This window comes from Schistocerca nitens, chromosome 9, assembly GCF_023898315.1.
Source record: "Schistocerca nitens isolate TAMUIC-IGC-003100 chromosome 9, iqSchNite1.1, whole genome shotgun sequence".
Lineage (NCBI taxonomy): Eukaryota > Metazoa > Arthropoda > Insecta > Orthoptera > Acrididae > Schistocerca > Schistocerca nitens.
The window spans coordinates 279142540-279155549 of NC_064622.1; the positions used below are offsets into that span (position 1 = coordinate 279142540).

Consider the following 13010-nt stretch of genomic DNA (forward strand, 5'->3'; position numbering starts at 1 on the left):
ATTAGTGGTGCCCTGATTAGGATGTTGAAGGATGGATATTGGAAGTCACTAATCGAGATGAGAGAGTGAAATGGACTGAATTTTGGTTATATTCTGAAAGTACAGGCTACAGATGGATCACCGAAGGTGGTATAGAGGATGACTGCCAGGTGGTCAAATAAAATAAAGAAATAGGAAGCGTGGGAGGAATCCATTCACATTTGTGGTATATGGTAGTCTGTCCTGTAGAACAGAGTCAGAGACTGGTGACCTAAGCTATCCAGTCTGTTGAAAAGTAAAAGGTGTCTGCTCTGTAAGAAGACTCAAGCACAAGAATGTGTGTACCTACCCTCTGCCATCCATGATGCAGCCAGCAACCGCACAAATAACATTTTCTTATTGGTTGCCTGGATGGCTTGTATAGCTAGGTTTACCACTAAAGGAGGAAAGGGTGGTGTGATACTGCTGAAACAGGTCATAATAGGCACTGCACAGATATAAGAAGTGGAGCTGGGAAAGTGTTTGAAAGGTGTGGCTGATAAGTCAAAATAAAATTTTGTATAATAATCCTAAATATGTTCAGACTGACTAACCATCCTCCAAAGATGCATGTACAAAGGAGGTGCCTGTATCAAATATTGCCAACCAAAGACTTCAAAGGTAGTTGCAATTTATGTGGTCCTTTGCCATGAAAGTGAGGTGAACATTCTTACTTTATAATCATGGTGTGGTCATCCAAGACTGGACATGATTTAAAGCTTACTAGATTTGATGCAACTGATTCAGCAAATTTGCAAACATGTAATACCTCTATAACAAGAACTATTTGACAGTATTCTTGACAATATTCTGTCTCAAAACATGGATAGTTATCTATTTAGTATTCTTAAGGTAGACTACTTTGGTAGCTAAACAATAAGCATATTTCAATAGTATATGCAAAGTATAGCTTTTTATGGTATTAATATGAATATGGATGGCAATTTTTGATTCAATTACATGGAAATACACCCCCATATGATTAAACCCAACAAGCTATGAAATAAAGCAAGAAAATATACACAAAAATAATTTATCCATGCACCCTTGGGTTGAAACCAAATATCTGAAAAAGAAAAGCTAAGCAGAAAGGTAACAAAAATCCTGCTGGCTGTCAACAAAAATGCTACACCAATACCCCTTGCATTGGAGAAACGGCATAAACTTTTAAGGAGGCTTATTCAACTGTGATTTCTTCTATAACACTTTGTTTGCTTAAAAACTTCACATCTGTTCCCATAATGGATTACTTCGATTAGTTGCATGATTTCTATTTTTTGTGTCAATTGGCACAACAGAAGGTGAACTAAATGCATTTCTCAGGGCCAATATATGACTAGATGAATGTGGAAAACCTCCCAAAACAATCCTCAAATTGACTGATGGAATTAACTTTTAGCAGCTTAGGGGTGCACCAAGGTAATCTCCTTCTCTGCAGTTTGTCATATTATTGTGCAGTATGCAAATGTCTACTCTACCAGGCACAGTTATTTCTGTGGCAGCTTACACATGTCACATGAAAATGATGTTTTCTTTTTTGCTACTGATGTGTTTAGAATCAAGTATAGATGTACAAAACCTGCAACATAGCACGACTGTTCTCACAGGTGTACTACCACAGCTCTGTCATGGTAGACTGAACATAGGCTCAGCAAGTCATCATTGGTTTTAATTTTCCACAGCCAAGTGGTAAACTAATCTTGTGGTTATGCTGTGCATCAGGTGGAAGAGGCATGCTTAAGATGACTGGGGAGAGCTGACTAGCATTATACTGCTGTCATGTTTATGTGTTGGGAATTGGCAACAAAATCCTTGCCCAGGGTATTAGACCAGCTCCTATGGGCAGCTGGGTAATGAATGAACGTATAGCCTTCATAAAAAGACAACTATTTTGGGCACAGTTCAGAACCCAACAAAAATGCAAAAACAAGTTGAGAGTGGGAACATTAAATGTAATAACCTTGACAGGAAAGACTCACGAGATTGGATACATGATGAAGAGGAGAAAGATTCATATCCTTGGATTGAGTGATACCACGTGGAAGGGAAAAAACTCTTAATTACTGAGAGGTGGGTACAAATTATACTGGCAGGGTCACAACAGAGAGGCAAAAAATGGAATGGGATTTGTGTTTCACAAAGACATTGACCCAGTTACTGATATGAGCTTTGTTAAGTGAAAGGATAAAGAGAGCAAGAGTGAACTTTAAAAAGAATAGTTTTGCTGTACTCCTAGTGTATGCACCTCAGCAAGGGTGCAGTGAGGAAGAAAAAACAAAAGTCCTTGAAGAACTGGAAGACCAAGTAAGAGAAGATAATATTATGATAATTGGGGATATGAATGCTCAGATTGGCATGGATAGAAATGGATATGAGGTGGTGATGGGCCCTTTTGGATACGGAAGACGAAATGTTGAAGGTGAAGAAATTCTAAATCTGTGCATAAGGAATCATCTGTTAGTGAAGAATACATTCTTCAAGAAACAAGATAGCCATAAGATTATTAGATATGGCTGGGGTGGCAAATCTAAGACAGTTATGGACTCTATATTAACAGACAAATTAACTGGAGGAAAAGTAAGGGACTCTAAAGTCATACCAAGTGAGTACTTGGACAGGAACCACAGGTAACTAGTAGCTGATCTAAATTATAAGATGAAGAGTTTGAATGCTGTACAAAGAATGCCAAAAATTAAGGAGTGGAAGTTGAAAGAAGAAGAAAATACGAAAAGTTTCCAAAATCTAGTAGCACAAAAATTGCCACAAACTGAAAGCAGTAGTGTAGAGGAAGGGTGGAACCTATTTAAAACATCAGTAGTTAACAGTGCTGTGCAGATATGCAGCAAAACAGAGAGTAAAGTGAAAGACAAAGAAACTAGTTGGTGGAATGATATGGTACAAGACACAATTAAAAAAATGTAATATGGCAAAGAAAAATATGGAGTTTGAAGAAAGAAATCAGAACCAGGGGCTCGTGTCAAAAGATGAACACAAGGTAACAACAGTGGAGAAAGATTACTGACAAAAGAAACTCCAAGCAAAGAGAATTGTGAAAGAAGAAAAGGGGAAAAGTTGGGAAATATTCACCCAGAAACTAGAGTAGGATAGCAAAGGGAACCAAAAACTGCTATATGGGTTATTGAAAAGTAAAAGATCTGATGGAGAAGACATAAAAGTGATTGAATCAAAGGATTGGCATATTATCAGGGGCATGGAAGGTATCAGAGAAGAGATGAAGAATTATTTTGAAATCTTACTGAATGGGGAAGGTTCACAACAAAGTGACACCAAAGTCACTGAATTAGAGGAGGAGCAGGATCCAATCTCTTGGTTAGAAACTGAGAATTCCGTGAGACAGATGAAAAGTGGGAAGGCGGCTGGAGTAGATGAGCTGACAGTGGATATGATTAAAGCCACAGAAATCCATGGAATACAATGGTTACAGTGGGTGCTGGGGATGATATGGAAAGAAAACAAAGTGCCAGATGAATGGAAAAAAGGAATTATAATACTACTGTTCAAGAAAGGTAGCAGAAAGAAATGCACCAACTGCCGAAGAATCACACTGTTATCACACTGCCTTAAGAAAATGGAAAAGGTCATAGATTGCGGAAAATTCTAGAACAGCAATTAGAGGAACAGCAGCATGGGTTCAGAAGTAATAGGGGAACAATATATCTCATTTTCTCCCTCCATCAGTTAATGGAGAAGTATTGGAAAAAAATAAAGGACTTGATAGTAGTATTCGTGCATTTGTAACAAGCATATGACAGTGTACCAAGGGATAAAATATGGGAACGCTTGAGAAAACAATGTTCCTGATTCATTAATTAAAAAAGTCCAGATGCTGTACAATGGTTGTGAGAACAGTGTATAAGTAGGAGTCTTCATTACACTTATGGACACAATCATGAAAGAAATCAAGGAAGAAGAAAATGAAGATCTCAATGCTTTTGCTGATGACATCGCCATTTGGGGAGAGACGGAAATGGAAATTCAGAGGAGACTAGATTACTGGAACACAACATTTTAAAAAGTCAAGTTAACTGAGAGTAGGAACAAGACAGTGGCAATGAAGATGAGCAGGACACCCATACCTTGTAACATCATTCTGGAGGGGGAGAAGGTTGAATATGTGAAAAGCTTCAATTACCTGGGTAGCATCATATCACATGATGGAAGTTCCAAGTTAGAAGTCTTAAACAGAATAACAAAAGGATCTAGCTTCTTCCACCAGGTACAAAATCTAACCTTGGACAGGGAAGTCCCTCTAAGAGCCAAACAGACCATGTATAAAACTTATCTCCTGCTGATCATGATGTATAGTCTAGAGGCCTGTGTCATAAATAAGAGACAATAAAGTCAAATACAAGCATGTGAAATGAAGTTCCTTAGATCAGCTCTACCAAAACCTAGGAGAGACAGAGTAGGAATAATTATGTAAGGAGATACCTGTAGGTGACATTGACTACAGAGGAGAGAATGAGCACTTTGAGATTGGTGTGGTTTGGTCATGTGAAGCAAATATACCCGACTCCAACTCCACACCAGTATTTGGAGATGGAGGTGCCAGGGAGAAGACGCATTGGGTGGCCTAAAAAGAGATGGACAGACCAGGTTAAGGAAGATCTCAAGACGAGAGGAATAACATGGGATGTAGTGGAGAGGGAAAAGCTATACCAGGACAGAAATCAATGGAGGCATTTCGTTCACCAAGTTCCTACCCAGCTCACTGGAAGGAAATCCTGATGACAGCAACAACAACAAGAGAGAGATGGGGAGAAGTCAAGCTATGAGGGCATGCTGCAAGTCATACCTAGATAGCTCACTCGGTTAAGAGTATTGCCCGAAAAAAGCTAGTCCCCAGTTTCGAGTTCCAATTTGGCACACAAATTTAATCTGCCAGGAAGTCTCACAACAGTGCACATTTCACAGCATGCTGAGTGTAAACTCTTTCTGTCAGTTACACTATCACATAATAATCGTCAACAGGAGTGAAACGGAAAAATTTCTGGATATTCATACATTGTTTCCCATTTAGGTGGAAACTCAATCTGGCTCAGAATAAGCAGTATTTTGACTTGGGGAAAAAAAACGGGGTGGGGTGGTGGGGGGGATTCTGAATTTTAAAATGGGGACTTAATGTTGTTTAAAAGTTATTCATCCCAAATGAGTGTTAGACGCAATAAAACCTGGGAGTTTTTGTACATTGGTCCTTCTAGTATCATCTGGATTTAGACTTCAAGAAGGTGCTCGCAGAGTCATAACAAAACAGACAGTATTAAGCGTAATTTACATACCAAGTTGTTTCATTGCTGAATTAAACATGCTGTACACAATGCTTTCAATTAGCTGAGGTATTTATGTATGCCTCAGTCCTTTGTGTGGTATCCACATGGTGAAGGACAGTGGGACTGTTACATACCAGTATTTTACTATGTACACAAGTGTAGTCATTTGCCTTACTAAGAAACTCTTTGGTCTTTAATGTGAGATCTTGGAATGTTGCATCTTTTGCATCTGAGGTTATTTTACATACCTATGTAGTCAACTACTTTGCTAGTACAGAAATATAAATGTAATAGGCAAACGTCTACTGATAGTGCTATGAAAGACATGTTAACAGACACCAGTTGTGATGTAGCAAAGCTAAGCAATACATACAAAAATAAATTTGTATTTACTGTAAAAAGTTAGAAAAAGACAATGTTGCTTATTTTAAGCCTTTCACAACATAATGAATAATAAATGAAAATTTGGGATGAATAGTCATGCAAACTCAATTTCTTTCAGATATTTTACCCATGTATTTTCCTGCCATTCACTCTGCGGACAGCCAGAAGACAGGTCCTTCAAATGTCACTGTAAAAGCTGGAGTTTGCATGACTGCATGCCCCAAATTTCAAGGATTAAATACGAAGCTTTTAATTCTTGGCCTCGCCACCAAGAAAGGGAAAGGATGAAGAACGTCAGTTCATAAATTTCTCCAACTAAGATATCAAAATATTGAAATATTTTTCTGACGTGTGATATTTACCTAGTTGATTCCACTAACCTATGAGCAAATGCTGCAAAGGCGTAACAGTCATATTGAATCTGCTCAACAGCTGCTGAAAAGCAAGCATCATATATTCCAATATATATAAAGGACACAATCATAGAATAATAATTTACTACAGTGGACCCAAGTGCCAGAACAGAAATGATTTTTCTCAGTAATGTGTAGTCAACACAGAATGAACAGCCTCCTATTTTGCAGTCACATTAAGATAACAAATCGACTGCCATGAGAGAATGATAAATATTTTAATGGAGACTTCAAAACTTCGTGAAGGCAGAGCAGTATTAAAGGTTACTAACAGAACTGAAGGAGAATTAATATTCCAGAATGAGATTTTCACTCTGCAGTGGAGTGTGTGCTGATATGAAACTTTCCTGGCAGATTAAAACTGTGTGCCAGACCGAGACTCGAACTCGGGGCCTTTGCCTTTCACGGGCAAGTGCTCTACCAAATGAGCTACCCAAGCAAGACTCACGCCCCGTCCTCAGAGCTTTACTTCTGTCAGTACCTCGTCTCCTACCTTCCAAACTTAACAGAAGCTTAATATTAGTTTTCCTTTGTTGCGTAATAATGCTAATCTATTCTTTAAGCAAAAGTCATTGGACAAACGCTCTTAAATTTTCAGCTGAAAATTGCTATTTCAGCTGTGAAAGATTCCAATTTACTACAAGGAAGAAAGATTAGGTTTCAATGTTATGTAGATTAGAAGGCCATTAGAGATGGATCAAAAGTCAGGCAATACGAGATGGTCAAAAAAATTGACTGCGAACTTCTCAAAGGAGCTGTCCCTGAATTTACTGTAAGTAATTTAGAGTAACAATGTAAAATTAAAATTTAGTTGGTCAGACAGCAACTGGAAAAGTTTCATATTAAAAAAATCAAATTACAATAATACCTTTGATGTTTTAGTGTTCATTAGATTTTAGAAAGTAATCAATATTTATTTTTATACTTCACTTACAATTAAATTTAAAAAATGTAGAACTGAGGCAGGATACTAAATGGTGTTAGAAACTTTTTAAATATCAACAAAGTTGCTGAATATTCTCGGGACAAATATATCAGGAATAGTGAAATACAAGCGGACTACTGAGACACTGCCGGGACAACTGTCTCCTGATACTGAGTATTAAACATTGAGAAACAGACAAATAGAAAGCAATGACAGAAGTATAGTCAGTCTGAATGTTTGTTTGAACACAACAGTGTTTCAATATTCTTGGCCGCATAGGTGTTTTAAACAATGTTACTGGAAATAAAACACTGCATTTTAAATACATGCGTGACATTAACATGAACTGATTATTTTTTAAAAGCTATTATTCTCTATAGACGCTATGACTGTTCAAATAAGGATAAAATTATATTGTCTCCACTTGCGGAGAGCTGAAATTACACACACACACACACACACACACACACAAGGGCAAAAAACACACACACACACCCGAGTGAGGACTCGAACATCCGACGGGGGGTAGCCGCGCGAACCGTGCAATGCGCCCAACACCGCGTGGCTACCCCGAGCGGGGGAACAGTATTATTTCCACGTCATACTGTAAGACTATAATTTCTTTTTTCGAATGTAAGCATCATTCCTTTTTTATTTAGGGGCTTACTTATACTTCGATCAAATACAGTGCAGTTATGATTATTTAGTAATGTTCCAGGATGGACTTGTCATATCTTATCACATCCTTGTCATTAAGCCACAATAAAATTGTTCTGCTCACCTAAGTGACAACCAAGATTTGGGGCATCTCCAATCATTGCGAAAGGTAGAAGATACGCGTCTCTCTCCTCCCATTCTGATCTTAAGTTATCTATTCTACTGTGCCCCAACGAATCCATATCGCGTGCACGGCAAACGTTTGACATAGAATGAGTATCGATTCTCTGATGCATTAAGGCCCGTCCACACGCAACGATCTGTCTGTGCAAATGTCTGCGCACATCACATCTGCGCAGACAGATCGTTACGTGTGGACAGAAGATTTGCACCAACCTGAGGTGTGTGCAAACCTGGAAGTTGGAGGTTTGAGCGAAACCTCTCAAATCTGTGGGTTCAAATCACATCTGCGCAGACAAGTTGGAGCGTGTGGACAGGAGATCGCCGAAAATCTGGCGCGAAACAGATGTTTGCTCAGTCTGTGTTTGTATTTGTGCGCACAGGGCATTAAAATGGCTGATACTCGTCAGTGTTCTCGAGAGTTTGTTAGTGAATTCGTCGAAATATATAGAAACCACCCATGTATGTGGAAGATTAAAAGTAAAGATTATAGTGACCGAGACAAAAAGACAGCACTATACAATGCTCTAATTGAAAAATTGCGGGCAGTTGACGCCTCGGTAAACAGTGAAACAGTATTAAAAAAAATTAAAAAATTCGTTGCGAACTGTTTACCGAAAAGTTTCGCCCTGCAAATCTCGCAGTAAATTTACGTGAGAAAACTGCTTTCGCTTTAGCAGCCACTGTCTACACCATTTTGACTGCTTTCTGTTTCCTGTGGTTGGTCTGAACGTTTTTTGCAACACACGTTGTGAACACAGACCACAACAGAACTTCCTCCATTTCTATATTTCAAAATAACTGAATTAAATTTTTGACGTTTACGGCGAGCGTAGTCGCTTGCCACTGACATTTCTTTTCTACACCGACAGATGGCGGGCGAGTAGTAGATTGGGGTTTGTGTCGTGTGAACACGAGGCATTATACGTAGCTATTTCAACTGGCACCGATATCTCATTGGTTGGCGGTAAGAGCCAATGAGACGTACCTGCTTGTAGGTAGATCTTTGAACGCGTCGTATGATTTTCGCGGGACCCATCTTGGTGTGTGTGTTGATGTGCTTTTCTGAATTCATCGTCGCAAGGTACACTATGGATAATGTTGAACGGACTCGTGGTGTGGCAGGCTTGTGTGACGTGTGTGGAACAAATTTTAATACAAGAAAAAGCTTGTACCGACATATGAGGATGAAGCATCGCAAGAATATTTATGTACAGCCTAGGAAAGAAATATGTAATATTTGCGACAAGTTGGTAACAGACGTAAACAAACACATGAAGAGACACAATTTCGCGTCTGGAAAGGTAGGAGGCAAGTTTGTTACCTCTCTGTCATCATATGAGTGCTGCGTGAATCTTAATGTAACTGCAAGCAGATGGCTGGTTCATAGTGAAGCGTGCTATATTGGCGAAGCGTCCTATATTGGCGAAAACGTAATGGAGATATCACCAGTGTGATATCGGGTATGCGGCCTTTCCTCTAAATTTTTAAAGTAGTTTCATGAAGCACAAATAACTTATTTTAGATATTTAAGTAATGCAGGCCCTAGTTTCTCACCGCGGCTTCACTGTGTTGTTCCACATCCCTGAAGATTCTCCTTCATAATTGGCAGTATGAAACATGATGGATGAATAAGTGCATTAATTGTGCTTACACGTTCTTTTTCCGTTGCAGTATGCTATTAAGATATTAAGCAAAAACCTGTTTTTTTTGTTTTTTTTTTTTGTTATTTAGATGACATGTACCGAGTGCAATACATATAGATGCTCTCGGAGGCAAGAACTGATACACCATTTGGAGTGTGTTCACCAACAGAAAATGGAGTGCAAAGAAATGACATTTAATTCTGTGGAAGGTGAGGAAACAAAAGTATAGTTTATTATTTGTATTTGCCAGATAACTGATGTTGTACATTGTTTGTATATGGACTTTCCAGTGAGTTTATGATATGATTTAGTATTTATTAGTGTTCATGTTGGGTGTCATTTATGTAAATATAGGTAAGAAAATATCATAGGGTAATCAATGATTGGCAATATATCTTCAGTGTATAACTTAAAACTACTCTAAACTGTTGGACTTGTTAAGTTGTTAATCTGGATTTGCCCCACAATGCTACATGTTTCTAAATCTTGGTGGTGGTGACAGGCTGATCTGTAGTGTAGCCCTAGGCTTAGTTTGGAATGTTGGCATAAAGCAGTCTGACATTGATTGTATGTACATACCACAACCATTTTCAGATCCTTGTGACACTTGAGTAGGAGAGACTGTCTCCATTACCATTATTTCACAGGCACCTTGTTTATAATAATTATTAGAGAGCTGCTAATATGTTTTGATCTTACTCAGTGTTATCTTGTGTATTTCAACTAAATTATTTCCTCAGAATAACACACAAATGCTGTACTTAAGTTTGTATTACTTATGCATTGTAATTTTATTTTCAGAGTTCTTCCTGTGGAAGGAACAGATGGAAGCTGAAGAGAAGGTTTCCTTCATAATACCAAGGGGAAAACAGAAATGTGATTATTTTGTTTGCCACCGTTCTGGATATGTTGACAAAACAGCTTCAGGCAGAAGGTTAAGGGAACCTTCAATCAAAATTGGCGGCACGTGCCCTGCCTGTTTGGTAGTAAAAAATGTGTCATCTAACATGGTTAATGTCAAGTTCTACAGGACACACACAGGACACAGTCTCTCTGTGGGTAGCCTACATCTGACCACAGCTGACAGGGCAATGGTTGCTGAATTAATTGCGCAAGGTGTTCCTGATACTACAATTTTGAAGAAAGTGAGAGAGAGCATTCAAGTTGGACTCTTCAGAAGAGTTCATCTTTTAAGCAAACAAGATATTAGAAATATTAGGAAAGAATACAAGCTGGACGATAGTAGTGCACACCAAGATGATGCAACCAGTGTTGATCTGTGGGTGAGACAACAAGAGCGCCTAGGGAAAGATTCCCCGGTGATTTATTACAAAGCCCAAGGCACTGAGGATAATGGAAACAAATTATCAGAAAGTGACTTTGATAGTCCTTATGACTGAGCATCAGCAGAAAATGGCAAAAAAATTATGTGCGGAAAAAGTTTTGATAGACAGCACACATGGCACTAATAAGTATAAATTTTATCTGACCACACTGTTGACCGTGGATGAATTTGGTGCTGGATGTCCAGTTTCTTATTGCCTCAGTACACATACTGACACAAGGTCCATGCAAGTTTTCTTTGAGCAGATTAAAAAATGTATTGGAAACATCAAAACAAAGGTAAGAAGACAGTTTCATTAGAGAATGTTTGATCCACTGCTTGCTGAAAATAACTATAGCATTAACATATGTGTTTGATTTTTATAGGTATTCATGTCTGACGACTGTGACTGCTACTACAGTGCCTGGAGTGTAGTTATGGGCCATAGTGAACATAGGTTGTTATGTACCTGGCACGTTGATCGGACATGGAGACGGAATATATGTGCAAAAGTAAATGGGAATGCAATACTGAAGAGTACTGTATACAAAGCTCTGAAAACTTGGCACTTACAGACAGATAGAGAGAAATTCTCAGAGCTGCTGGATGGCTTTCTTACTTGGTGTGCAGAGGAGGAAGGAACTGAGGAGTTTGGCAAGTACTTTAAAGATAGATATTCATGGAGGGCACATATGTGGGCATACAGCTACAGAATTGGACTTGGCCTTAATACAAATATGTTCGTAGAAGCAAACCATAAAACACTTAAATACTCATACTTACTGAAGAAAATAAATAACAGAGTAGATAAATGTATCCAGGCCCTGTTGCACAGAACGAGGGACTCACTTTTTCAAAGATTAATAAGGCTTTGTAAGGGGACAGAGAGAACTACACGCAGTGCTGAAATAAGTAAGAGTCACAGAAGAGGTTGTGGTATCAATAAGGAACTGATACACTGCGTTGAAGATGGCACATGGCATGTATACACCGTTTCTGATCGGCCCCCATATACTGTCACCTATACAGAGAACTCTTGCACTGCATGCCCATTGTCCTGTACTGAGTGCAAGGTATGTACACTTATTTTCAACAGTTAAATTCCTAGGTGTAGCAACCATTTGTGCCAATGTAAGAGATGTTAATCCACATGTGTGTATTATGTATTATTTTGTATTTCTTTTCAGATCTGTGTGCACAGTTGTGTGTGTTCTTGCACAGACAATTTGATCAAGGGTAACCTCTGTGAACATATTCATGCAGTGGAAATCAGCAAAGGAACTGTAAAGCTCCCTATGCAAGACAGGTTCTGCAGAGAGTCATCTGTGCAGGAGTTAACACAAATAGTTGCTCAGCAGACTTCAGGTGCTGGCAGCACTGTTGACTACCGAGCTGCTTTGGAAGACAGGCTGACTATTGTGCAACAATTAGCAAGAAGTGCTAACAGTGAAACTGCTGGCTTCCTCCTTGTGTCATTTGATAAATTAATTAAAGAAATGAGGGCAGGCATTGCATCGCAAAAAGAACTCGTTGGTCCACATTTTCCAGTAACTTCAGCTCCACCAAATGAGACATGCAGGATTCAGAGACAGTTCCAATCAGTAAGAAAGACATGTGAAAAGAAGGAACATTCATTTGCAACACCATCCTGTGCAGAAATTGAGACCATTATACAAGACCTCTTGGGAAGTGGAAACAGTAGCTGAGACCATGCATATGCAAAAGACAAGTAAGGAAACCATCCAGTAGCTCTGAGATTTTTTTTTTTTTTTTTTTTTTTTTTTTTTTTTTTTTTTTTTTTTTCGCTTGGAAGTGCAGGTTTTTCAGCACAGTGTACACAGTACTCTTCAACATTGAATTGCCATTTATGTTTTGCGCATGTCCTCTGACTCCACTTCTGGCCAGCATGCAAGGCACACAACCTGTGGTCAGTATAAACCACAACTACACTCTCCTGGAATTGTAGTAGCTGTCACAATCGCCGAACTGTATTGATAAAAGCTTTGATGATGAGACTAACTGTCGTCTTGTGTTTGGTGTTTCTAGTAAACTTTTGTATCTGATCTAAGAAAAACCTGCATAGACCACGCTTAGTGTGTGTAGTGGGGCAGTAAATAACGGGATCTTGCACCAGATTCATCCACAGTCAACAGTGGTGTTACACAGCACATT

At 38.8% G+C, this 13010-nt stretch overlaps 2 protein-coding genes across 2 annotated transcripts in view; one reads left to right on the forward strand and one right to left on the reverse strand.

Moving 5' to 3' along the window:
* The window catches only part of LOC126202934 (deoxyribose-phosphate aldolase), a 155983-nt gene extending 147976 nt beyond the window's left edge, over positions 1-8007 (reverse strand). The window contains exon 1 of the mRNA XM_049937027.1: positions 7813-8007. Within this exon, the coding sequence (XP_049792984.1) occupies positions 7813-7984 (172 nt within the window). The 5' untranslated portion in view covers positions 7985-8007. The remainder of the gene's footprint in view (positions 1-7812) is intronic.
* A 3639-nt stretch (positions 8008-11646) lies between these two features.
* Positions 11647-12585, forward strand: LOC126203906 (uncharacterized). Its single transcript, XM_049938294.1, has 2 exons — positions 11647-11911; positions 12026-12585. Exon 2 carries the CDS (start codon positions 12134-12136, stop codon positions 12542-12544), a length of 411 nt encoding a protein of 136 aa, XP_049794251.1. The 5' UTR covers positions 11647-11911; positions 12026-12133; the 3' UTR covers positions 12545-12585.
* Positions 12586-13010: the final 425 nt, after the last annotated feature.